The sequence below is a fragment of the Emydura macquarii genome, unplaced genomic scaffold (assembly GCF_026122565.2).
Source record: "Emydura macquarii macquarii isolate MOO-44397 ecotype Brisbane River unplaced genomic scaffold, CSIRO-AGI_Emac_v2 contig_587, whole genome shotgun sequence".
NCBI lineage: Eukaryota > Metazoa > Chordata > Testudines > Chelidae > Emydura > Emydura macquarii.
Genome location: NW_027130724.1, coordinates 15,720,931 through 15,748,658, shown reverse-complemented (window position 1 = coordinate 15,748,658; position 27,728 = coordinate 15,720,931). Strand labels below are relative to the sequence as shown.

The 27,728-nt window shown below is 37.9% G+C and overlaps 1 protein-coding gene across 1 annotated transcript; it reads right to left on the bottom strand.

Annotated features, from left to right (window-relative positions):
- CTR9 (CTR9 homolog, Paf1/RNA polymerase II complex component) lies at positions 1–27,728 on the bottom strand. The gene is made up of 25 exons (XM_067540804.1): positions 27,478–27,728; positions 24,581–24,679; positions 22,739–22,978; positions 22,000–22,117; positions 20,544–20,633; positions 17,082–17,230; positions 15,068–15,175; positions 14,447–14,554; positions 14,079–14,315; positions 12,961–13,050; positions 12,723–12,851; positions 12,392–12,575; positions 11,844–11,932; positions 11,437–11,622; positions 11,175–11,262; positions 10,769–10,917; positions 8,187–8,303; positions 7,823–7,968; positions 4,435–4,506; positions 3,943–4,078; positions 3,440–3,580; positions 2,884–3,038; positions 2,496–2,592; positions 2,011–2,123; positions 1–1,217 (listed from the first exon to the last, which is right to left on the bottom strand). Exons 1-25 carry the CDS (start codon positions 27,520–27,522, stop codon positions 773–775), a joined length of 3,531 nt encoding a protein of 1,176 aa, XP_067396905.1. The 5' UTR covers positions 27,523–27,728; the 3' UTR covers positions 1–772.

Genomic DNA, 27,728 nt, shown 5'->3' with positions numbered 1-27,728 from the left:
TGGTAATAACTATTTTTTTTTATTATTGCAACAATGGCAGATCTCTTCACTCTACCATATAAGGATACAGAAAGTTTTCTACATCTTTATTTTTCATCTGCCAACATAATATATTTGCATTTTATCTACATAGCTGTAATGTTATTTCACAAACTTTTGTTAAACCTGCATCTTTGTTGGGTTTTTTGTTTGTTTGTTTTTTAACTGATATACCAGGAAAACAAGTAGGGACAAAAAGGAAAACTTCTGAAAACTTCAGAGTTGCATCACAGTAAATGTATCCTCTAACAGAAAGTACAAATCCTCACCATTGATCTCTATTCAGAATGACACAGAGATAGATGGATACCTTATACCATTCGATAAGATCGCGTGAAAATCAGCATGTATCTTTTCTGCATGTAGAAACATGGAACAAATATACCACAGTTTTAACCACGTCGACTCTTTGAACTTGGTGTTTTTGTTCTGCAGCATTTACATACACCCCATCCTCATTATGTGTGTGTGTTACCAACTTGCTGTACAGCATCTGTGATCTTCAGCTATGTTAGTTTCAGTGTAAGAATACACCATACGCCAACACAAAAATATCTATTAATGCCTAGTAATGTACAACTTGATAAAAAAATCATATGAAGCAAGTTTCACAAGTTTTACTAAAACATTTATCTTTTTTAAATCAGTTTTCAAATATAAAAATTGAATTTTCCTTCTCATAACTGAAGTATATTTAAAAAAACAATTTTTAAAAAATGGCTGTAATTTAAATCTAATCGCTATCATCTGATCCGCCTTCTGATCCATGTTCAGACCCCTCAATGTTGGATACCTCTGGTTCAGATTCATTGCCAGACTCTCTGCCAGAGCCCTCGTTGTCAGATCCTCGATCAGAATCTCTCTCTGAATCACCACTGCGAGAAGCTGGACGAGATTCATTCTCTGAGCCACCAGAGTGGCTTCTTCCTGATTGTACAGAATGGCTTCCCCCAGACTGCACAGATTCATTGTCAGATTGTTCAGAATCTGACCGTCTCTTCTTTGGGGCTGACCTGTCACTGTCAGAATCCTCATCAGACGGATGAGCACTGGACCTTCGTGGACTACCTACCTCACTACCAGATTTGTTTCCGTTATCTGAATCGCTGTCAGACACGATGCGTTTATTGCGCTGCTGTTCAGCATCCTCAGAATCACTGTTGCTGTTTCTGGCATTTCTGTTTTTTTAAAAAAAAAGCAGTATAATCAAATATTAAAGCTGCAAGCATTGGCTTACTTTGATCAAGTGAGAATCCTGGATTTCAGTGAGATGTTGACACTCGCACTGATAATGAAGAGGAGAAAAGGGCATTCAGATAATTCAGAGTGGAAAATGGTATCTTGTATCACAGTGCAGTACTCAGTATCGTCCCAAGTGTAGTGGTTCCCAGTCTGGCTATGAAAAAGGGCATTTGGAAAAACTGTGTGGATCACCAAGGAAATACAGTACAGAGAGATGAATGAAACACAAAGAACCCTTTCAGTCTAACATGATACATCACTGAAGCAGCAATTCAGGGCTAAGAGAAGTGGCAGGTTCCAATTTAAGCAATACCCAGGGAGACATGAGTATATGCTTTGACTAAGAATATTTTTTAGACCTCAAAAGTACGCACTTCCTGGGCACAGTATTTCAAAGTACTGATTGTGTTGAATTTTTGGCTGTTTAACAATAATTAATTGGTTAATTTGAGGAGTGTCGCAACTCTACAGTTGTCAATTTAGATTTGGGACCAATATATAGTTTCATTTTAATCCTAATCCTCATGCATGGGTTTGCAACCTGAGGAACTGGATGTCAAGGGATTACAACCTGCCCTTTACATATTGCTTATTTAGAGAGGGCTGTCAGTTAATTAGGAGGGGTGGTCCCAATATGGACAAGGTTGAAAGCCAATCTCAGAGCTTTTTCATCAGGTAAAAGTCAGCATTTGACTTTCAAAATGTACAAAAATCAATAAAGATTCATACCCATCATCAGCAATTTTGAGTTTATCTTCGTCAGAAGAATCGTCACTAGATGAAATTATGGCTTTTGATTTAATCTTTCCCTTCATTGAAGGAGGCAGACGTTCTGGCTTGGGCTGTATGGGGAAAAAAATGTAATATTGTTTTTTCATTGGAGTAAAACTGATATTAATAACTGAGTTTAAAGTACAGCTGTCCTAACATAACAGATGTATGCAGAAAACTAGACTTATTTCTAACTGCGATTTGTAAATCTGATCAGAATTTATGTTTTGATTTCAAAGTGGAAGAGAAGAGCTTCAGAAGTATCTCTTTCACTCCTGTTGTATTAGGAGACATAAAAGAAGGGAAAAATATGATGCAGGTTTGCTGCAGGAAGTATTTCCCATACTTCTCCCTACAGTGAGTGTCACTTTAGTGAATGCAGTAGCATTGTAATCTTCCAAATGTAAACAGGAACCATCAAGACATTACACTTTTAAACTTACAGCCTTTTTCTTCTCTGCTCTTGGTGGACGTCGTTTTTTAGGTCTTGGGCCATTTTCATTTTCTTCATCATCAGTTCCATCATCTCCTTTCTGGGGTCTTAAACACAAAAATAAAGTCAGAATTTATATTTAATTCCTGCATAAACAGTGTATTATTTCAAACAAACAGTGTCAAACTATCAATGTGTTAACCCTACATTTCTTGTACTGTAGGAATATGAATAGTTAGCATGTTGCTTACATTTGTGTTTTATAACTGATGTGTGCGGCCACTTACCTATTGGGAACTCTTTTTTTAAAAGCAAGTTGTTGGGGGAAAAAAGCAAATCTATTTGGTTTTATTCCAACACCATTCATGGGCTCCTGTGTAAGGTTAAAACTTAGTTACCTCCTCCTCTTTTTCTTCTTCCTCTCTCCATCCTCTTCTTCACCATCTTGTTCACTACCACTGCCCTTCCTCCTCTTTTTCTTTCTGGATACAGGCAGATCTTCATCACTCTCATCATTGACAAACTCATCAAATTCCCCTCCTTTTTTGGAACGCTACAATAAATTAAAAACTGACATCATACCTGATTCTTTGTCATCTAAAAACCAATCAGCCAACACATGGAGAAACAGACTTTTCACCTTAAAAGTCCCAACTGTCCCATTATCTGTGCAGATTCAGCACTAAAATTGTTTATTAAGATGAACATTAGAATATATAATTCTGCCCTCCAGCTCCTGTTTATTTCTGTTGGATAGAATATTTATTTTGGAGCAATGTTAAGTCTACCTTCCATCCCAATGTCTGCATTTTAGTGATGAGCACTCTGTACATCCTCACTAAATGACAGGTGCTTATCAATGCCTGTCTTACTCTGGTCACAGAGTAACTCTAAATCATGGGGGGGGGGGAGGGGGAGGAGGAGGAGGAGGAGGGAGAAAACTCCATTCTGTACCCTTCCGCCACCACGTTTTTTCTCTTTCGATCCTTCTACTTCTCCAGTGAACATCAAAATGTTCTTGGTCTTCTCCACATATTGAGCTCTTTGTTCCAGAAGCTTCTTCTGTTCTTCTTTCTCTCTGAGACGTTTTTCTTCCTGAAAGAATCAGAACTGACCATCAGTAAGACCCTGCACTAAAGGTATAGAAAAGCAGCTGCTGCTAGTCTAGTTCATAGATCACAACCCCACATCTTGGGGGGGATGAATTCTGTTCTCCCAAACACCATTTGCACCTTTCCTTCCCCAAAGTCTGAATAAGCAGGTTTTTGTAAAAAAAAGCAATTTCACCCCTTTTTACATATTCCTACATTTTAACCCTCCTCTTTGTAAGTGCTTACATTAAAAAATTCACCTTGATTATTACTCCCCAAACAGTTTCTAGGTATCAACACAGAGCTAGGATGGCAAGCATACCCATTTAAACAACATTCCACCCCCACACTACCAGGAATACAAACCTGTTCTTTAAGCAGTTTTTGGCGGAGCAACTCCTTTTCTTGCTCTTGCTTGGCACGCAGCTCCCTTTCTTCTTCATCCTGCTTGCGTGCACGAGCCACATGATACTGAGCTTGACTCAGTAAATCAGAGCATTGCCTATAACATACAGTGTTTTCAATTAAAGGAAAGTAAGTTTGTAGGCACATCCTACACGCTAGAAGGACAAACAGTTATATAATGGGCTTGCATCACAATACTAAAGTCAAAGAAATTTTTTAAACTGGAAAATTTTTGCCATTAAAAAAAACCCCTCATTTTCACGATGTTTTGCTCAAGCTTACAAATAAGTATTACACTAGAGGGCAGACATTAGGCTTGGAGACTTCTAGCCTCTCAGCTGTAAATTTGGGGAAATTATGAGCAACTGAAAAAGTGAAATTCTAATGGAAATGCTCACACAGCCTTATTTATAGTCATCACTATTCCTCCATTACAATAATAATAATTTTTACCTGGCTTCAGTAGCAGCAAGTGCCAAATCAAATCTCATTTTATCTCCTACTTTACTTAAATAACTGAAGTATCTGGATGGAAAAATGAAAAACAAAAGCAGATTGAAATAAATGACATTTCATATACATCTTTCATTCCGTTTTGTTTTACTTAAATATTTACCTAAACCAAATGGAATGTGTCACAGCAAAAATTCCCTAACACTACAGAGGTGACACACTGATTTCTACATCTATATACTATGCTTGGGCTTTCTGGTACAAAAGAAGGCTATTACATTTAAATGTAAGTCTGATTTCCTTAAAATAAAAAAATCCCTAAAATGCAATAATAATTGTAGTGATCATTTTTCCACCTTTAATCCAGAAAGTTCCCAAAACAGTTTACAGGCTTTATGTAGATACTGATTCACCCACCACGTAAGAATGTCTAAGGCAAAATATGGCAGTCTTACAAGGTTGCTGACACTTTCAATCAAGCAGTGGGAAAAAAAGAAACTTCTCCAATTGAAACTACTGAGAAATGTAGGTAAAAGAAATTTGGCTGTGAAAACTCCAGTGAACACTCATAACTATTGCAAAAAAGTGGGATAGTATCTTTTTAGCAGAGTTGGCTTGGTTCTATTCCATTTTAAAGTAGTCAAACTGAGCCTCATCTAACAATCAAGTCCTAGATTTTTTAAATTTAAAAATTAATTCTTAGAACTGCCATTAATAGAGGGTCAAATCCAAATTCTCCGTTTGCTTCTGTACTGGAAGCAGGCTTAGTTTCTAGACACAAGCCTAGTTTCTAGACACACATACGTCAGGTAATTCCTATGTACTGTAATTCTCACATAGCAAGAAACTGAAGTCTCAGAAATAGAGAGCTCTGTTGGAGACAGCCTTGAAAATCATCTCTTCTCCCTTACAGATCAGTCTTACCTTAGCTTTCCCAGGAATCTCAGCACCCGTTTCTGCTTCACCTGCCTAACTCACTCTTGCTACCCTACCATTCGTAGCACCCCTACTAGTGACATCAACAGGAGAGAGTCTTTAAAACCCTGCTCCACTGGATCCTGACTAAGTATGTTGTTAGACTAGTCAATTTTTTTTTTTTTTTTTTTTTTTTTTTTTTTTTTTTTTTTTTTAAAAAGGAGCGTTTTCCATTCTACTTCAGACTGTGGTGACCATTGAAACTGCAGTGAGAAAATAAAATAAAAAAAAGTTCCTGCTAGCACTGTCTATCCTGGCCCAATTTACATGCTGTCAACCAAAGCACACACCTCAGAAGGTGCAGGAACTACAGTAGATAGGTGAATGGGGATGGATCCCGAAACCTTTAGATGTTTTGAAGTCTACAGGTATAGCTTCTGGAAAGCATGCAATAGAGAAAGACTTCCCAAACTCCTCAATCTGTTAGCAGGGAGTCATCTAGGTTTACTTGGTCCTGCCTCAGCACAGAGAGTTGGGCTTGATGACTTTGAGGTCCCTTACAGCCATACCTTTTTATGATTGAGAGGGTTTCTTCTGAAGTTTCATTAAAGAAATAGTTTTGCTATAGTAGCACCTTTTTTCTGTGCTAGACTTACCTAGCATTCTATTGCAAATGAACAACATTTTTATATGAAACACAAGATTCATATTCCACCCAGAAATTTATCCTGACAGATATTCAGCAGCAAAAGTTGTTGTAAGTCTTAATTCCCCCACATTGGAGCATCAACTCCACTTTAAAAAAAAATCTGCCTAATTTATGTGTAATCCTAGAAAGATCATAATACTTTAGTGGATACAACCGAACAGGACAATTTAAATTCCACACCAATTCTGACAAATTCAGTCAGGTAATACAATTCATTTTCCTCAAGAGAAAAAAGATTAGACTTCTCTTACAGGATTTCTCAATTTAAATTTGTTTGCATTATAGCATGCAATACAACTTTGAAATGATTGCTTGTATAAATGTACGGGCTTTTTTTAAATTCGTGAGCAAAATAATTAGATGCCTTTATTCTGAGGAAGGTTTTTGGTCTATACTGGGAGCAAGATATTTATGGGCATGAATAAGTAAATAGGGCAGAAGGGCTCAGACTAAGTCCCTGCTAGAATAGAAGTTTGAAAAGAAACATCCCCTAGGTATCTTTGCCTGGCATTTCAGAGCTGTACTGGAATACATTAAGCAAATGACAGCAACATCAGCCTGGATGCACAAACTGTGTGCAAGTATATCAGAATCTCTCATGCTGAGCTGGCTGGCTGACCATCCTCCAGTTGGTCTGATTGACCAAATTCATAGCAATTGATTAGTAGCTATGAATGAAATTAGAGTTAGAGATGTTGAGTGGCAAAGGAAGCCAGGACTAGTGAAAAAGTACTCAATTTGTAACATTGGTTGATATCTGTAACCAAACAGCAATCTACAGATATAAGCTTTTATTACAGAAGTGTGAACAAATCTCTGATAGGCATACAGTTCACATGTGAAGAATCGCACTGTTTGTTCAAGCAAATAAAGTAAAGTTTGCTGACTACACAGTTAGTGTTTTGGAATTTTGAAATCTGTGATGGGGCTGAAGTAGGCTGACAGGTAACCAACATGTAAAATTGTGGCTGAAGTCATTTGTTTTATAATCAATGTCTGCACCAGGAAAGTGGGAAGGAAGAAAAGAAAGAGCTGTAGAAGGCCAGCATTAGTTACCAAGGGACAGAATGAAGTTTTAATTTCTATGGCATGTCCAACTGATTAATCAAACTGTCAGCACTTGTGACCACAGTCTAATTACACTCAGTTCTCTATTAAAAAAACAGTTTGAGAGAGAACTCATGAAGTCATATTTAATTAGGAGACCTTGAACAAGCTCATGAAATGGCTTCAAAGCAGGCCGTTTGGTTTTGTTTGGTTTTTATTTTCACAATTTCTGCTTTGACTGAAAATTTCAACCAAAATTATTTATTTTCAGTTAGTGAACAGCAGTTTGTGCTAGATTTTTCCCCAATCCAATTGTGATCTTGTCCCACCAGAAAGAACTACATTAGGCAGAGGCATAGAACAAAACCAGAACTTCTTTGGTGACTAACTCATTAGCGTATCAGGACATATGACATCAAAACAAAGAAAACTGGATTTGGAGCAAGGACTGGCATGGCTCCATTTCTTCAATCAAGCTTTCCACATCTGACGTTTTTCCACTTGGAATGTTATGAGAGATGCAACTTTTTTTTTTTTTTTTTTAATAAACAAGGTTTTTATAGAAAACAATTTCACTCATATCAAAATTAGAATCTAGGATCCACACTGAATATTTTCTGGAGGAAAGTATTTTCTTCTCTCTCTAACTACATACCTAGATAAAATATATTACATCAATTAAAAAGCCATAACATTCCTTTTACTGCATATTGTTACCTGTGGGCTAGCTCCAGTTCTTTCACAGCATTTAGTACTTCCTTCAGGTTACTTTTTTCATCTTTCAGGACAGAGGTGGCTAGCCTCTGTAGAACTAGAGCCACATTAAACATAAGGACTGTATCACTGGGTGCTACATGTCTAGCCTGTGAATAAAATGCACATCTTTTAAATAGCACAAAGTTATCAACAGCATATGGATGGTAATCAATTATTTCAACCCCAGTCTACAGTATTTAAAGAGATGTACAAATAAATGTACATTATTAACCCACTGATCTGCAACATCGTGCATTAAATAAAGTTACTTTAAAAACTGAAATACACACACACACACACACACACACACACACACACTCTTTACCTTAAGCAAAGTCTGTTTGCATTCCTGTAATTTGCCACATTTGAAGAGTGCTCGGGCCAAGTACAACAATACTTCAGTATTCTGATGCTTATAGAACTTTCTAAGGCAGTTTTCATACTGAAATGGAGAGATCAAATTACTAAAAAAAAAAAAGCTAGTGGAGAGTTTTAAAGAACGGTTGGTAGCACTTTTGTATTGCAGGCAATTCCAAGTACATTGGGTTCTATTAATGAAATGTGTTTACTTCATTAATTTTTTTTTTTGGTGTAAATAATTACACCATGTTGTGTGGCTCTCTTACACTTGTTGAGTTCCTAGTTCTTGTGAAAACGTATAGGTCCCCAGGACTGCTGCAAGTCCTTAGTTTAATACGATAGGATCCTGTGCTTTTTGGAATGGACAACATTGTAAGCACATACCATTCATTTACAGTAACCAGGGTGAAAACTACAAGTAGGGGTACAAAGTGTGCAAGAAAAAGAATGATTTTCTCTCTATTCTCATATATGTTACCATAATCTGAAATATACTTGATATTTCACTCCTCCCCTCACTATATTCTCCAAGGAAAAAGAACAGTCAGTTTTAATAAATGCATATCAAGTTAGTGATATCATATCAAGTGAGTTAGAACTAACTCAATATTTTTTGGCATAGTAAATATCTAAATGTTGCTGAAGTACAATGCAGGTACAATTGGCCCATAACTTGGCTTCACACTGTATCTGGGGTTTTGATCAGTGGACACTAGTCATTACCATCCTCTCTCGATCCAGTGGCAGGCTGTCACGTAACATGCCATTTCTCTTTTTCCCCCGCACCCAAAAGTTATGCAGTTTTTCCTTGCTGCTTTTTAATTTACAAGCCTCGCATCATTTAATTTGAGGGAAAATATTCTTCTTGAACTCCCTCACATTTCAAAACACTGGAGTAGAAAGTGTCTCAATCTCTATTAAATTGGCAGGAGTCACTACTCTCTGGATTTGGCCTGTGCTTTGTCTCCCAATTTCCATTTGTAGTTTATGGCCAAAGATTCTATATATGGTGAGAAAACTACTTCAGCCTTGCACATTTTCTGTAGAGAGTCTGCTATTGCAATAATTTTGTGGCTGGAGCAGTCTAAGTTGTTATATTTAATTTGTTCTTCCCATAAATCCAATATTGGTACTCAAAGAGTATTGTGCATTTTTGGTTCTGGGTGGGGTTGTTTGTGTTGTCAAGCCCGCAGAGTGAAAATGCACTTTTATCTGGATACAATCTTTTGATCTTCCTGTGCTTTGCTGTGGAGGAACTTTTTGCTGTGTTGCTCTTAAGTTTAGCATTCTTTTCTGCATGTCAGAGGGATAAGAGTTTGCTTCTGGATTCTAGTGCTCATGGAGTACCTACAAAAACGTTGAAGTAAGCTTTCTATTAGGATTTTTGGCCCAATCAGTGCAACTGGCTGTTAAAATGGGCTTCAGACTTCATTTTCATATAGTATAATTTGACTCCTGCTATCAAAGTTTTTATCAGTAGTTTCAGTGGAGGATTGTATCTAGTAGGTCTTTTTAATGATGTATGAAGCCATATGGCACACCTATTTCTTGTAATGCTTTTGTAGCCATTCCGAAGCTCCTTGGTGTGTTTATTCCAAGTCCCATGTTCATATAATTTAAGGAGGGTTCTATTTCCATGTCTCTAATAATGTTTTAGTTTGTTTTGAGCTTTCCTCCAAGGTAGCATTTGGTTAAGTTTTTCTTGTTTTTGTTATTTTAAGTTTGACTTGCAAGGCACATGTTTTACAGTAAGTTTCTACTAGATTGATTTTTTTCTTTAAAACAATTTTGTGTAGGCCATTAGTTTACCAAATGACCAGCATACAATAGGCATTTTCTCTCTTAATTGTTTAGTAGGAATCTTGGTCCAAAAGAGTTGGTAGGGTCAACTATGTGCGTGTTGAAAGGCTGACGATGGAAGCTATCAGAATTTTCTTGATAGTTTTGAAAGTGTGTATTATATATACACACACATTAATTAGTCACATTCTAGGCCAGTGGTTTTCAACCTTTTTTCATTTGCAGATCTCTAAAAAATTTCAAAGGGAAGTCCAGACTCTCCTGGAAATCTTAGACATAATCTGCAGACCCAAGTCCTTGGGCCACAGGTTGAAAACCACTGATCTAGGCCATAATTATGAAATTTTGCAATGAAGGAAAGACAGCAAACTGTACCCCGATCTAGTTGAGTAATGTTCTTATACATTACATTAGGTGACTATGTTGACTGAACTGCACATGATCAAAAATGCCTCCTAGTAGACCAAAACTAATTGATTCATATTAGAACTCTTAGGAAAGCATAGAAGATAAGATAAATGTACAAGTTAATAGATTCTTTGTTACTCTTGTCCACAGTTGGCAGTTCACTTTAAATCTAGACGTAACCTGACAGCTAATAATACTTCTATTTTTCTTTTGAACAGGTCCATGATTTGTTACAACAAGGTATTATTCAGAATATCTGAAGCTGCTAGCGATGACCTCTAGTTTTTTCTTTGCTACTTCATTCCAATATTTTAAATGGTTCAACTTATAGAAGGTTACCATCTGCACAGCACTGATGTACTGCTTCTGTTCTACATAGATGTGTGCCAAATTCAGCCACACATCACTGATATCTGCTGTTGCTTCTCTCACTTGGGCAAAAACGTCACGAGCCTCACGGAAATATCCTTTGTGTGCCAATACAGCTCCTAAAGGGAAAGTTAAATGTACAATGTAAGCTTCCAGATTTAAATACTATGTACTACTACCAAAGTTACCAGAATGTTAACAGAAAATTGACACAATTAACTGCATGACATAGCAAGACATTGCCCAGTGATTAGTAATGTATTGCCCCAGCAAAAAAAGTGATGCTTGAAATGCTCTGCAGATTATATACTAAAAGAACTAAATCCAAGAACCATCGCTAATTAACTACTAAAGGAAATTCAAGTGTAATAATCACCTATGCCATTAGCAGCGTACAAATTCTTTGGATCATTTCTGAGTACTTGCTTGTAGATTGCTAGTGCACGATCTTGATGACGCTTTTCCTACAAAAGTGAGTAAGATAAAGGTTAATGAATCATTCATCTGTATGGTATCACAGGGTACACCTAATATTTTAGAATTTATGAACTTGTCATACATACAACATAAAATACTTGCCCCTAGGAAGTCAAAGGTTAATGGCATACCAATGCACTTCAAACAGGTGTGGAATTTACCTTCTCTCTATCCCTGGTGGGCTGATGCAAAGTTTGCAACCAGACATTGCCAAGAGCCAGCATGGAGTAAGTGTCATTCTGAGTAGATGGTTGTTTCAGTATCCTTTCAAATTTCTTCTGTCCTGGACCCCACTCTTGTTTAGCCAAGTGAAGATTACCAATCAAAGACCAAGCATCTGGATGGTCCTGAAACAAGTTTTAATGATTGTATTATTACACGTGTATTATATGAAATTAAACAACATTTTTATATATAGAAAATAGAGCAGAGGAAGTAAACAACTGGAAGAAAAGACTACTTTGGATAACTTGCATATATTTATTTAAAAAAATAGAGAAAGACAGTAATCCAGTTAATCTAATTTGGGAGTTTAGTTCTAAATTAAACATTGAAGACTCTTACTAACCTGATTTATCTGAAGTGCTTCTTTAAACCAATCAGAAGCCTCATAAAAATTGCCTTTATCTCTAGCCATAGCTCCTAAGCGCAAGTAGCCTAAAAACAGAAAATTATTTTAAAATACTCAGCTCAAATAGAATAAATTAGATCAGGTATGAATTTCACAAATTTTCCATCTTTCCTGATACGTTTAGGATACCAAGCACCTAGAGATAATCCATATTTTTATTTATATATATGGCCACCACTATATACAACTATTTTATTTATGCTGGAGAATATCTTTCGCATTGATAAGCTTATGCTATCTTTGGTATATCTTCTGTAAGTGTTAATTAAAATAGTTAAAATGAAAGCATTCTGATTTGCCTTATGAGCTATGGGCCAAATAGAAGAAAGAAAAACTCAAAAGAAAGAAGGCTACATCAGTTACACAAGACAATAGCTCAGTCTCCTGAAGTCTGTTATAACATAAAAATCTTATAAACGATAATAAGGGCAGATAAGGACCAGTTTGAAGAGGATACTTGAACCAAAATATAAAAAATTTCTTACAGTCAACATAGTTAGGATGTTCTCTTAAAATGTTTTTATACAGCTTTTCTGCTTCATGGAATTCACACATTGCCTCATATAGTCTGGCAAGATTATAAGATGTTGTTACTGAGATAGCATTGTAGTAATGCTCATCATGTTCAGCTTCTGCCTTAGCACGATCCAAAGATGCCAAAAAGTATTTCTAAGGAAGGAGAAAAAAAAGGAATAGAAAGGGACAGCATGCTTTTAAAAAAAACAACAAATTCATAGATGTTCAAATAGTTTAAACTCAGACCTTGGATAATTCTTAAAATTAGGTTATTTAAGAAGTACTAATGCAGTTTAGTACCTTTGCTTCACCTAGGTTTCCAAGCCTAAAATGTAGAGCCCCTACATTATTCAAAATCTCTGGTGGGACATCGGCCTGCACTTTCTCTTGTAGGATGCGTGTTGCTGTTCCATAGGCTGAAAGAGCACCCTGTACAATTGTAAAATGGAAGGGGTGGAAAGGAAATAGCAGGATGAATTCCATGCATCACTTTGCAATTTAAACCAAGTGAAATTTGTCCCATTTTACACATTAATACCTGTATATCAGTCTGCTCTAGGATTTGTGCTAGTTCAATCCATGCTTCTACATCATCTGGATACTGTTCTGTGACTTTCTTCAAGTGACCCTGAGAAACACCAAACATTACTTATTCACTCAACAGATTCATAAAACTGTGAAAAAAGACACCAGAGTTGATTTAGGCTTGAAGGCTGTACATTTCTCTTCTGTAAAGGTAAAAAACTCAAATGTCTGTATATGACAGGCAACAAAGCCAACTTAGTTCATCACAACTCCATACTATGTATTCCACCCTGTTTAGTAAGATATAGGGAAAGCCCTTAAGGTTCTAAATATTCAAGAGGAATAGGAATTTCTTCAAAACTACCACATTCAAATCATTGAAAAATTAGCAGACTGATTTTCCATGTAACTTATTTTCTGCTCAGTCCCAATGTTGCATTTGTCTGTTTTTATTATAGCACAGCTCTGGAAAATGATCATGTTCCCTACCAAAAAGATAGTCTGTCATGATAGAAGTATTATACACTATTATACTAGGTAAAACAAACCATGTTACCACACTGCCATTCAAAACTTGAAGAAAAGGCAGTATTGAATAAATGTAAAGAAAATAAGTAGGAAAAAAATCTAAGCATCAGAAGAAGTAAACAGACAAATTTTTTTAAAAAAGTTGTACCAATATGTGACAATGTCCTTGTAGAATGTTAAGCTGGAAGGACAAGAATATTCCCAGAAATTTGATAATCAAGTTGTCCTTTACAGACAAATTAACTATATTGTGCATGGGAAAACAAGTGTGTTTCCACATGCAACAGAAAGTGGAATGGCTTTTGTTAGCTTTGATTAACTGGCCTCCTAGTGTGGTCCCACTTCTGTTCAGAAGAATTACCTTTTCTGCCGTTAATAGCATCCGCCATTCAGAAAAATGATTGACCTACTAGAACTATAGCATTTCCAGTTGTATTTTCATAGCAAAGTAAACCTGATTTTTAATATACCACAATTCAGCTTTTCAGGGACAAATTCTGCTATTGGACACATGAATGAGACATCAGTGAGAGTGACATACATGTGAGCTCATCAGCAGGTAACACTGAGATCCAAAGTTCAGCAATAAATATTTGAACGTACTTTTGCAATATCTCGTTTGTCTTGATCTTCTGAAGCAGCATAAAGAGATCCAAGGATTTTCATAGTCTCATAATTGTTAGGGTAGGCTTTCAAAACTTTTTCAAAGCACTGTGATGCATTCTCCTTGTCCCCCCGATAAATATACATTTGACCCAGTCCAAAAAATGGTAATACAAAGGAGGAGGAGGCAAACTGTGTGGCTTGGTAGTAGTATTGGAAAGCTTGGTCATAATCTTCCTAATTGAACAGAAACAAGAAAATGAATTATTTTCTTAGTGTTTTGTTCCGTTTTTTTAAAGATGAATACATTTAAATATTACAGTGTTCTAAATGTCATCTAGAAGAGGACTTTTTAAAATTCATCCTACCTGTACGTGAAAGGACCTGGCCAGCTGGTAACAACTCTCTGCCTGCATAGCTTCAACTTCTGTATTATGGAAAGCGTGGAGAGCCAAGTGTTGGACTTTACCATAATCCTGAAGGATGAAAACAAAACGCAGTTTGAAAAATCCCAACCCACTTATGGTGAAGTTTATACATTTCTGAAACATCAGTCCTGAAGTGATTAATGCAGACAAATATAAGCAGTAGCATTTGGTAAGTTAATATCAGTATATATAGTTTTACAAGTGACTGCGTTCTTTTCTCTATACCCCCCTTTTAAAAAATATCAGAAGGAAAAAAAAAGGCCTTCAGGAAACATAGGTCGGTTTAAATAAAGAAATGAGTGTGCTCTTTCTTGGCTGTCTTGAGAAAAACTAATAAGGGATTTAAAAGTTGTCTTCCTATGTTAAAAAATATACTCTTAGCCGTAAGCCTTATGAAAATCATATGATGGGTAAAACCTATTCTTTTAAAGGTGTACTTTTATACCTTTCAAAATGCAGGATTTAAAATGATTTTTGGAAGGCAGAAGTAGTAATGAGATTGACACTGAAGCAGTTACTGTTCAAAAGACTATCGAATTTTCAACTCATGTATTTTCTTACCTTTTTGAAGAAGAAGTGATTAGCTAAGTGGTTCAGCACCATTGGGTTACTGGGATCAATTGTGTAAGCTCTAGAAAGGAGCTGGACACCATTTTTGATGGAATCAGCCTAGATGAAACATGGATAAACATTAACACTATATCTCAACATATTTTTTTCAATATAACATCTTCTGAGCTATTCTTTTTACTAGTTCCAGGTAAAGCCAGCTGTATGAACTTTGGCTCAGGAGGGCCTTCCCACTGACAGCCAAAAACAGCAACAGGACAGACAGGGATCCAGCCAGAACCTCTTTATTCCCCTCCAGACTTTTATAATCTGCATTTTAAAAAATGAACATTCCCTTCCAAAGAGATTTCTTAATTTACAATAATTTCGTTTTCCTGGATACAAACAAAATTTTATCGAAAGTCAGAACCCATGAAAAATACAGTAACTTTCAAGCTGGTACAAATATGAAGTTGGCAAGGAATTTTAAGTTTAATTCTACTCTGCTCTGCCACTCACTCAATGCGTGATTTCTGGTAACTCATTTAGCATCTACATCTTAGTTTACCAACCATAAAAAGGGTAAAATACCTAACTGAAAGGATTAACTAATATTCATAAAATGCTTTGAGGCAATCAGATGGAAGGTGCAATAGAAGTGAAAGTGTTTTCCAGTCCAAAAATACATTGGTCCTTTCCAAAGCTATCATAGTAATATCCTCTGAACATAGTTTAATGAATCATTTACAATCTCAGAATTTAGAACTTTTTGGTTTGGATCTATAATTTTAACAATATAAATTATCTCATGTCCATATATGTTTATGTATACTGTAGATAAAGTTAAATGAGCAAGTACAGGGTTTGAAGGGATGCAAAAGGAAACAGAATTAGTATTTTTATTTTCAGCACACTTTACATGGGGCTACCTCTTAAATTTATATGAAAGCTAGAACCAATGCAGAAGGTGGTCACCTGTTTGGTAAATAAAGTGTCCAACGGCCTGCTCTATACTCAAAGTTTTATTGGCATAACTAGGTTGGCAAAGGGTGTAATTTTTACTGATGCCATTATTGTATTAAAAGCCCTCATGCAGATGCATTTATACCAGTTTAGCTTGTTTTGCTTCTCCAAAATGGAATGCAGTTATACCAGTGTAAAGGTGCATCAACACAAGGGGGGTTTGTCACTTTAACCACTATGGCATACTTAAAGTGGCTAAATTTTTTACTGTGGACAAGAACCATGTGACACCTATGCTCATGAATCTACACTAGTTACAGGTCAGCTTCAGACAGATGTTAGGGTACTGGTTTGGACCTATGAAGTTGGAATGGCCTGGGAACAGCCTACCTGAGCGACTGCCTTTCTTACCAAGACACTCGGCTACAACTGCAAACAATGGAGGCATCAACAGGAGATTACTCATTAATACAGTGATGAGGGGGCTACTGGTAAGTGTTCTCCCCTAAGGGCCCTAAAATGCCCTACTGCTCCAGACCAATTTTACCTGAGATTTGCAGACTTTCAGAGGATGCTAATAGACTTGGTTTTTCTGCCTGGCTTTTAAAGAGAGTAAGGGAAGAACGCAGCACTGACAAATGTGTTGGGCTGTTATTTGTATGTAGAGGTGCTGCTTACTGGAAGGGGTGAACTGATTAAAGATACAGAATTAAGGACAAATTTCTAACAATTAGCAATGTACTCAGTTCACGTGTATGGGCACAGTTTATGAGTCTATGTAAAACATATATATTTAACACACCACTACAGTTTTAGGTTCATATCACTTTGTGAACATATCACTTCTTAGAGCAGCTGGTATTTATTAAGCACAAGAATGATTAGCATTATTTAATTTGCACTCTTCATAACTTTATTCAGAATTGAAGTGATTTTGTGCGCGCGCACGCACGCACACACTATATTTTAAACTGGAATTATTTTCATATTGCTGTGAGGCTCACTGTTTAACTAGAAACCCAATATGGCACTTCACATTCTCTCCATCCCAGCTCACACGCACCTCTTTGTTATTGAGTTCAAGTACAGCCAATCCAACCAAAGCCCCTACACATTTCGAATTGAGTTCCAGAGCCCTGCTGAATGCCAGACGAGCTTTTTCCAACTTGTTCAGTTTCACGAAGCAGTGGCCCATGCCTAACCGAACCTCAGCTAGGAAACAAAAGCAAGTATTTAGAATGTCAAAAATCAAAACTTTTTACTTGTATGCTTTTTACTCTGGACAATGAATTGATACAGGATTGATATTTTTATTACTTGCTTCACACTGTATTTAGAGATGGTTATAAAGAAGGGATCATGTGCTCAGTGGCAAAGCTGACACTGTGTAGTAAGGCCTCTGGATTCTATTACACCCAGTGCAGCAGGTTTACAATTCTGACGCAGTTTCAGATAATCACTTTTTATTAAATGAAATATGGAAGACTAATGCAGTCAGTGTAACATTTGTTTATTTAATATCACTTTTAAAATCTATTCCTAATATAGGAATTTTCAGTGTGCTGCAGAATGACATTTAGAAAGAACAGTATTACAGAATTGTCAAGCAGGAAAGCAGGAGGTTTAATCAGCTAGTGAGGGGACAGTTTTGGCACCTCAGGAAGGGGTAGAAGGTGTTTTGGGATTGTGGGATAAGCAATTAAGCTAGATGTTTCTTCTAAAATGATTAGTAGTGAAAGGGTTAACAAACACTACTTAAAGTATCATCCATTAGTATCAAAAGGAGAAGTTCACACTACAAGCATGGTTTCAGATTGCCTGCAGACTCAGGAATAAAGAGATACATTTGTTTACAGTCATTTCACATTTGGAGGTTTTCTTTATAAATATAAGTAGTAGAAACTTATTTTCTTTTTTAAAAAGCTTAGATTTCTGAGCACAACTCTGCAGCAAGGAGTGGATTCTGTAGCTAATCCATAGTTGAAGAATCACAGATTACATCTGACCTTAATTATAATTCATGTTTATGACAGAAAATGGCCAAGTAGCTCATGTAGGCACCTCATCTTTCAATGCTTTATAACATTTGTTCCTCCATTAAAGAAATGTGTGACACCCTCTTCAAGTACTTGCTTAACTTAAAAACATTGCATATATATAACTTCTGCTGCCTTGGCAGTTACCCCAGAATGTTAAAAAAAATCCCATACAATACAATGAACAATCAGCCCATCAGATATTTTTGTAGTATTTGACACCATCTTAGATAACTTTGACACATATATCGTTTGTTTTGTTCAGAATTCTGTGATGCCTCCATTTACCTCTCTCTAACTTCACATTCAAAAAAGCTTAGCGCTAGTTTCTGTAATGTTTTTTGGACAGTAGTCTTGATCCCTATAGCATTCTAACATCCCTTTTATACTTTCTGCACTTTAATGGCTTTTAAAAAATCCATTGATCAGAAATACATGAAATATTATTCCAAAGTTGGCCTCATTAGGATATAGCTAGTTTGAACTGGAAGCATAAACCCCAGTTCAAGAAAATATACCTGCACCGGCTCTCCTTGAGCTAGCATACTAAAAATAGGGCATAGCCACCACAGTATGAGCAGCTAGTCACCCCGAGCACGTACCTGTATGAGATGCTAGGTACATACTTGAGATGGTTGGCCCCTCCCACTGCCATGACTATGTTCCTTTTGATGTACTAGCTCAAATCATAGCCAGTGAGAGTATGACCAACACTCAGATATCCGCCCCAACCACCACCAGATTCATTCATTTCATCCTTTTACATTCAACAACAAACACTTCATTCAAACCATGGGAACAGCCATTAGTAGTAGGATGGCTCCCCAATATGCCAGCCCCTTATGGGACACCCCTCATGGAAGTATTTCTGGACATACGTGCTATGAAACCACTGATATACCTGAGATTATATAGTTGATATTTTCATCCTCAGGACAGAAGATCTAAACTTTCTCAGATTTCCACCACAAATTTCATCCACCCCCATCCATACATCAAACTTTCTCTAGACCATTCCTGCTCCAGCATCAACTTCCTGGAAACCACAATCAACTTCAGAAATGGAACCCTATGAACAACTATACAAAAGAAACCCACAGATCACCACACTTATCTTCATACACCCAGCAATTACCTCAAACACACCAAGAAATCTGTTATCTACAGCCAGGCACTCAGATTCTCCTCAGAGCATATTCTATGGTAAGTCTGGGATACACACTTTAACACATTTAAAACTGCCTTCATCAAACAAGGACACTCCATCAGAGAAGCACATTGCATCATGGAACACCCAAATACCACAAGAAAACCTGCTTCAATCCAGGAAAAACACCCTCCTCTGATCGCACTCCCCTATTTGTCATCTACTATCCCACACTGGAACTCATATGGGGTACAATTAAACAATCACAACCCATATTCAATGGAGACCACATCCTGAAAGAAATCTTTCCTAAACCCTCTCTTTTGGCCTTCAAACACCCCATCAACCTCACTATCAGAAGCAAGCTCCTCACAGAGCAAGACGCACCAACTCAAAGCAGCACCAGTCTCTACCATAACAACAGATATGCAAACACGTCTCCACTGCTAGGATGATCAACACCACACATTTCAAGATACATGGATCGTACACATTCCTATCACCACATGTGGTGTGCCTCATCCAGTGCACTAAATGGCCCAAAAACAATTATGTGGGTGAAATGTGGTTTTCCTCCTCAAAGGAAAACTGCACAACACCTTCAAAAGATGAGGCTGGAGCTTAAATTCATAATTTTGCTGAAAACTAAAAATGATGGTCGTAATAAAGACACTGGATTCATGGTTTATTACAACAATCTGTAACCCACTGATCCCCCTTCTTTGTCCTATGCCTGCAGAAGAGTTTACTGGCCACTTCACCTTGAATGGTCTTTTATGTGTTAACTACCTATGTTAAACAATCTGTTCCACACTGTATTTAGCTATGACACTGAGTACCTTTCCCAGACCTGAAGAAGAGCTTTGTATGGCTCTAAAGCGTGTCTCTTTCACTAAGAGAAGTTGGTCTAATAAAAGATATTACACCTCACCCACCTTGTGTCTCTAATATCCTGGGAACAACATGGCTACAACAATACTGCAGACATGCCCTTAGTCATTTACCCAGTTAGTAGCTATTACAGAGCCAGCCGAAAGTAGATCTGTCCTACAAGAATTAGAATTTCATTTGTGACAGTGTGGACTGAAAACAAGGAATATTATAATAAAGTCCATTTTCTAACTGCAGGAATTATAAAAACAGAAGAATGGCCATACTGGGTCAAACCAATGGACCATCTAACCCAATATCCTGTCTTCTGATAGTGGCCAATGCCAAGTGCTTCAGAGGGAATAAACAGAACTCCTAGTTCTTGTGTTAAGTGAAGGGGTAAATAAAGACCCATTTTAGGACTATACAACTTAATAAGATCCCTTCAGTAGCAAAGATTTCTATGTCTTACCTGGACAACCTGGGTTGGTGCGCAGTGCTTTCTTGTAATAGGCAAGGGCTCCTCTATAATCCTTCTTGTTGAATGAAATGCATGCTTTACCTGTTACAACAAGCAAATTACAGAAGTTGCTGTAGGTTTGCTATTCTGACCTTTTCAGTAGTTAATGCCAGAATTAATGGAATTAGTGAAGGCTTGCATGCTGTCAGGAACATTCATTTGATTATAACTGCTTTATGTGCTTTGATGCCGAGCCTACAAATGTCTAGTATCTCAGAGAATATAATGAATAAAGGGCAACAGCAAACATTTTAAAACCTTACTTCTATTTTGAGGGCTTTATTTCTATTTTCATTTTTCTTTCCTGGTTAGGAAATTTGGATGAAAATTCAAAACTGCCCTAAGTTTTACTCTACAGAGTACTGACTGAAGGTGTTATTACTCACTGACTCTTCACTGCTGAAAGTATTTTCACCCCAATGAGAGTACACAGAAACATTAGTGTCAGCAGGAGAAAAGACTGATAATTAAGGTGGACTGTCACAGAGTGACTAGCCTCTTTTAGAGGTAAAGGGCTGCCCCACCTGTGCCTCACTCAGCTCTCCACCCCAAATGGGCAAAACGATCACAACATGAGAGGTAGGTTATGTGATTACATCAGTGCCAGGCCTACAGATAAATCAGAAGCCTCCAGCCAAAAGAGGGAGAGAGTGAGCAGACAGCTTGAAGGAGGCATACCTGCCTAGTAAAAGTAGAATCTGCCTGTTGGCCCTCCAGCCTACTGACCTCTTGTAGCCCTAGGGGAATGGACAGGATTAAAAGGTGCCAGCTCAGAGAGGCTGAATGAGGGGTGCATCCAGCCTGAGTTAGCAGTACAGACCCCAAGAGGGCTGTGAGCTCCTGACCTAAGGAGGAGTAAACGATGGAAAAAGACTCATACACAGGTCCAGAAGGAGGGCTGTGGGAACCCTGAATCAAGGGGAATAAAGACTTGACTTCAGAGGATAAAAACTAATTGATACACTGTAAGAGACACAATAAACACAATCCCTCACAGAGGAATCTCAGTTTAAAACATTTTGGCCTGGGAGTGGACTACTTAGAAGAGCCAGACAAAAGGGGAAGTAGAGGCAGCACACCTGCAGAATGAAGCCATGCTAGAAGGGGGGCATCCTGAAGGACAGTTGCCTTCGACATGGACATAACCACACAGGTATTAGCATAGACCTGCTGATAATGTCCCCACACCCAACATGTCTTTCTTCTCTGCAGGCACTTCCTGAATCCATTCTGAATATTAAATGCATATTACCTCAGGACTGAGATCTCCCTTCTTTACTGCAAGACCCATATATGACTCTACTTATGAGAACTGGGACAAAGTGTGAACATGCATTTTCTACAAGCCCTATTCCTAAACTGAGCTGACGAGACTGGCTTTTTGCAGAGATAGTCACAAAATTCTTACCAAGAAGGGCTGGAATATTATTTGGAGACTGGTTGAGCACAAAATGAAACTGTGCATCAGCCTGGTCCATTTTATCACCCTCCAGCAGACAGAAGCAGGCTCTTCCCAACAAGTGATTCTAAATGAGAAAAGATTTCTTTAAGATATTTCTTTGTATTTTTGTATCAATACTAGGATTTTGTATTTGGATCTTCCTTAAAGTTATAAAAATTAAAAAGAAAGAGTGCTAATTTACTACTTGAAACCTCATTTTGTTTTTTTATGATTAATTTGATTCTCCTGCACCAAGGCTTGTAGCAATACCAATGGTGAGACTGTAGGTCCTCACAATTATTTTGTACAAGTCACATAGCACCGAGGAAGGAAGGTATATCAAGCAAAATGTTTAACAAAACAAAAGGCTAACAATAAAAAAAGGAATACACCGGTATAGTTATATCAAGAAGCTTTAGCTTGGACCACTTTTATTCTAGGCAGTGCTATACAAGTGCCAATTTAATCCAAATGTTTGTGAAATCAGTAGTGCAACACACACTAATGAGATTATAAGGGCCTTCTCATCCATGACGAGTTTCTCTTTATTGTACAATAATTAGATATCTGTTTCCTTTCAAAAACTACTTTGAATCAACAGTTGGAGTATGGATACCATTACAAAGTTACAAACTAAGTTTAATGACACAGTTTATAGATATGATTCTTTGTATAAATGGACACAATCTTTTTTTTTTTTTTTTACCTGATCATACATGATAATTTTGTCAGCCATAGTATACAATAGGGTGGCTTGCGTAATGAGCTCCTTCTTGTTGTCTTTATTCTTTTCCTTCCGTGCCTGCTGTACATAGTATGCTGCCAGAGTATCCAAGCACGTCATTTGATCTTTTTCATGGTCTCTATAATCCAAGTTACCATCTATTCGTGCAGCTTCCAACAGTTTCACAAAATCTTCAGTTTTTCCTTGTTTGTAATATTCCAACTATAAAAGCAAACAAAATTTTAAGCACTACTTTTATAGCTACTCCACCATAATATTATTTCCAGTTAAACCACAGATATTTACTTACGTGCTAATGCACTGTTTCAGCATAGCTCCTTTTGTACTAAGAAAAAGTATTCAATCTTTCCACTAATGAATTACATACACAAATACAGTGGTGGTTAGAGCAGGTGCTCTGCTGTCCACAATAATTCACACACAGACACACACGAAAAATTATTCAAAGATGAAATTACTGGACAGTACACAAGTGATCTGCTATTCTAGCCCAAAAGAGCTGTGGGATCCTTAACTGTCCAACTGAACAACCAGAGACGAAGGAAAATAAAACAAAAAGTCAGTTTGAAGCCTGCCTGCAAGTCAACACTTATGAGAATCCAGAACCCACTAGTGGTGTACAGTAGTGTCAAAAGTGGATGAGCACCCTCATGTAGGACTTCAACCCCACAACTTTCTGGTACAGAAGTGAGCAGCCTACCAATTAGGCTGTAATTATTCCAGTGGAAATGGATGATTGGTTACTATATTCTTCCTAATGTATAGCCCATGTCAGTTACAGCAAGTAAGGTCTTTTAATCAAAATGGAGCGTTAGTTTACATAGAAAATGTCCAGGATACCAAATTTCAACTATACTTACTCTTCTAAATATTGGTAAACCAAGACAGTACAAACACCAGACAAGGTTTTACACATTCAAAACTGAAGTACCACATAAAATATTGGGGAGATTAATTTTAACTATGAGAAGGAAGTGAAATAATTATTTTGAGAAGCAATAAGGTTTCTTCTGTTAAAGTGGTATAGAGACGTTTGGTAATGCAGCCATGGAAAAAGCTGTATCTTAAACTGGATTACCAAATGTGAAAACACATCTAATATTTATCGTGTCCTAAAAGACACTATACATCTTTGGAAGATATCTTCAGAAATTTAGCCAAAGCATATAGAAGTTGAACTTTACAAGAAAAGACCATTTAATCCTAAAATCGCATGTTGTAGATTCTTTCCACATTGATACTCTTTTATGGCAATTTTTCCTCCATTCACACTTCTCCTATTTATCAAAGTATTCCCATGGGAACTGTTCACATCTTCCTTACACACAGCATAAACTTCATAGGGGTAGTATGTGAATATTGCTGGCACTGATCTTGCCTCATATGATGGCACAACCTAGATAGTAACTTCTCTGTTTGTAAAATAAGAGGGATTTTTTTTATAAGCACAATCAAAGAGACAACTGTCTTTCCGCCCTGTCATCAATATGTTTTTTCACTATATTTTAACACCCTTGTCTCAGGACAATGTTTCTTACTTTGAAAAACTGAAGTTAAAGCAAAACTGAAGCGTGTAATTTTAAAATATAGTAATAGAAGCAGCCCATAAACAGTATAATTTCATTAAAAACTCAAGTTGTAGAGTCTTTAGTGATATTTATATTATCAAAATTGATGTAAGAAATATCAAGCCCAGAATTAGTGATCTATAAGAATAACTGTAATAGTCTCACTTCAAGATTCAACTTCTTTTGCTAACAAATGCAGTATAGTAGAAATTAAATTATTTGCATAAATACTGACCGCTAAGGCAATCCATATGTGCAGCTGAGTATGTTCCTGTTTCAGGATACTTATAACTTCATCCCCCTCCGGTAACTGATCGAAGTCAAGCTCAATGACCTAAAAGCAACAATAATATTCATGTTAAGTGTTAACTTTTTAAAGTTTCATTTGAAATCTATATTAAGTTTACAATATTTATAACAGACAACAAAAAAACCTAATCCTCACTCTCCCCAACACGCCAGAAGCTAGATTAGACAACCTGCAAGAACCTGGATTTTCCACTTGCAGACGTTTCCCCCAAAACCACACTCCCAGAATAACATAGCAAGTAAACATCCATGGAGTTGGAAGCAAATTCTGCCATCAGAGCACACTCAGGCCAATTAGGTCAACAGGAACCAGACATATTTCAGAGAGCAGAATATAGTCCATTTTATTTGCAGTCTGTGGGCAAAGGGAGAAAAAAATAAATTTGTCCTAGTATTTATACAAACACTGACAATGGGCTCAGCAATGTAAAAGGCATAAAATGAGTCTCTCTCAAAGAGGTTATGATCCAGAAGACAAGACAGATGGAAGGAAAGTTGGTCCAGTGAACAAGGTCCTAGCCTGAGACTCAGAGAAACTCAGACTCAATTCCCTACTCTAACACAAGCTTCCTGTGTGACCTTGGGTAAGTCATTTACCTGTATACCTCAATTCGGTAAATTGTTAAATAAGGCTAATTAGTGTATTCCTATGTCACAGGAGTAATTTGAGGATAAATACATTAAGACTGTGAGGTGCTCAGATACTATGCAACAAGGACCATATAATCACCTAAAATAGACAGCAAAACCTTTACTGAACAGAAAATTGAGGGTCTAATCCACAGACATAATTAAATCGCAGAAACTGGATTTTGAGCTAAATATTGGATACTGCAGTATCACGATCTGTAAGCAAATAGATGGTGCCATAGAAGAGATGGCAATACCCCACACATGGATAAAAAGAATAATATTTTGCAATTAAATAGCACTTTTCATCGACAAATAGATCTCTACTTTATAGATGGGGACACAGTGATTATTACATGATTTGCCCACAATGTGAGTTGGTTGAAGAGTTGGGGATACAACCCTTGTCTTTTGATTCCCAGTCCAGGGTCTATCCAATGTACCATGCTGTCTCCAGCACTATTTAGCTGCCTTACTAACGGAGATAAATGCTTTGTAACCACAGATTCATTGATTTTAAGGCTAGACAGAACCTTTATGATCATGTTAGTCTGACTTCCTGTTTAACACAAAACATAGAACCTTACCAGTAATTTCTGCATCAAGCCCATAACTTCTGCTTTAGGCTTGGTAGTTCATAGCCCCAGCACCGCTGGACTTACTGCAATAGTTTTGAATGTAAAAAAACTGCTTGAGCCCCAGCATCTTTAAGTAGAAATTAAGCACTGACCACATCTCTAAGTAAACTGTTCCAGCAATTATCCTCACTGTCATGAATGTGCTTATTTCTGAATTTGTCTAACTTCAGCTTCCAACCACAGGATTTTGTTATACCTTTTTTGCTAAATTTGAGTACTTAGTTATAGCTCCTGAACTACAGGAGAATAAAGTCATATTTCTGATAGTCTTTCAATGGATGTGGAGGGATGGTCGGAGGTGAGCAAATCAGGGTATAGAAGAAAAGAGTGAAGAAAAATTGCACATTGTACTCTTACAGCAGTCCCTAGAGACTAATCCACAGACCAGCCTTCCAGATGGAAACAAAAATAAGTTTGTCTCATGTCACAAGGACAGGTGGTCATCATTTCAAAGAGCAGTACTAAGAACAGATCCTTGTGAGCAACCATGGTGGAAGAGTCAATTTTGGAGGAAGGATTAATACTTATAACTACATATACACACACTCACACATGACCTACAAAAAGCAAAACATACTGCCAAATTGGCAGCAAGTTTTAAATGCGGTAACAGCTAACAGCAGTAAAAAAAAATTTAGAGTATGTGTAGGAAGTGTCTAGTGACAAAATATAACTGCTTCACCAGTTTAAGGCCTCCTCTTCACAAAGTTTTGAACCAATATCAGTTTTAAAGTTTTGATTTAGTTATACTGGTGTAAACACCTGTGTGGCACTCTTAAATCTATTTATCCCTATTGTCAGTTTAGTTTAAATTGGCAAGGAACCAATGTAACCCAACTTGACATAAATCAGGGTTAAACTGAATCAGCAGGGTCACACTGTGCCTTCCACCGATTTAACTAAGTTTACTTTAATACACACTTTTAGTTAACCTGATGTGACTTTGTCCGTGGACAACATGAAGAGAGTTTAACTATTCCATGCTATCGCTAGGCAGCACATGGCCAAATGAAAGTTACTAGTCGCCCAAGGAGTTGAGACAAAGCACTTTAGAGTCTTTGTAAGTGGCTTACATTTTTATTATTGAAGCTAATGTTGGGGGAACTAGGTCATCACTCTCTTCCTTAGAGATAACAACTACAACGTGCGGCCGGCCCTGGCGCTGGGGCTGCTGCCGTTCCCAACAGCTGCTATCCTCACCGTGAAAACCAGCCACGCACAATCCCCAAGACCCCCAAGGAGAGACCAACGGGCGGGGGAGTGGGGCTCACAGGGGCCGTGTGTGGGTGTGTGTGTCTGTGTGCGGGGGGATTTCAGAATTAGGAGCCCCCCCACCACACACACACACTCTCTCTCTCTCTCTCTCCTGGGGCGGCTGATGGCTGCGCTGCAGGGCTGGGGACCAGGGCCTCGGGGTTGGGGGGCTGGGAGGGGGAGACGACTAGGCTACACGCGCAGGGAGCAGGGGGTTGATGCCCCAGCCCAGGGGCCAAGCCCACACAGAGAGATTGGGGGGGGGGGAGGAACAGGCCCGGGGCCGCCGCGTGCCCCTCACCTCGTCAGTGTCCCGGAGGGGGATCTCGATCGAGCCGCGAGACATGGTGGCGCCGCCGGCTCCAGCCGGGACGTTTCGGGCCTGCTGCTGCTCCGCCGCCGCTGCTGCTGCTGCTCCGCCGCCGCCGTCGCTGCTGCTGCTGCTGCAAGCCCCCGGGCGGCCAACTCCAAGCCGGTTCCCCCAGACAGCCGCCGCCGCCGGGCCCGGCACAGCCCCCACCTCGCTCGGCTCCCGTCGCTCCGCCCACCCCG

Excerpts from the sequence above, each read along its gene's own strand:
- CTR9 (XM_067540804.1), bottom strand. The coding sequence starts at position 27,522 with ATGTCTCGCGGCTCGATCGAGATCCCCCTCCGGGACACTGACGAG. Across the intron at positions 12,576-12,722 it reads GAAACCTAGGTGAAGCAAAG|AAATACTTTTTGGCATCTTT; the intron begins GTACTAAACTGC and ends CTCCTTCCTTAG. Across the intron at positions 11,263-11,436 it reads CCACCAGGGATAGAGAGAAG|GAAAAGCGTCATCAAGATCG; the intron begins GTAAATTCCACA and ends TCACTTTTGTAG.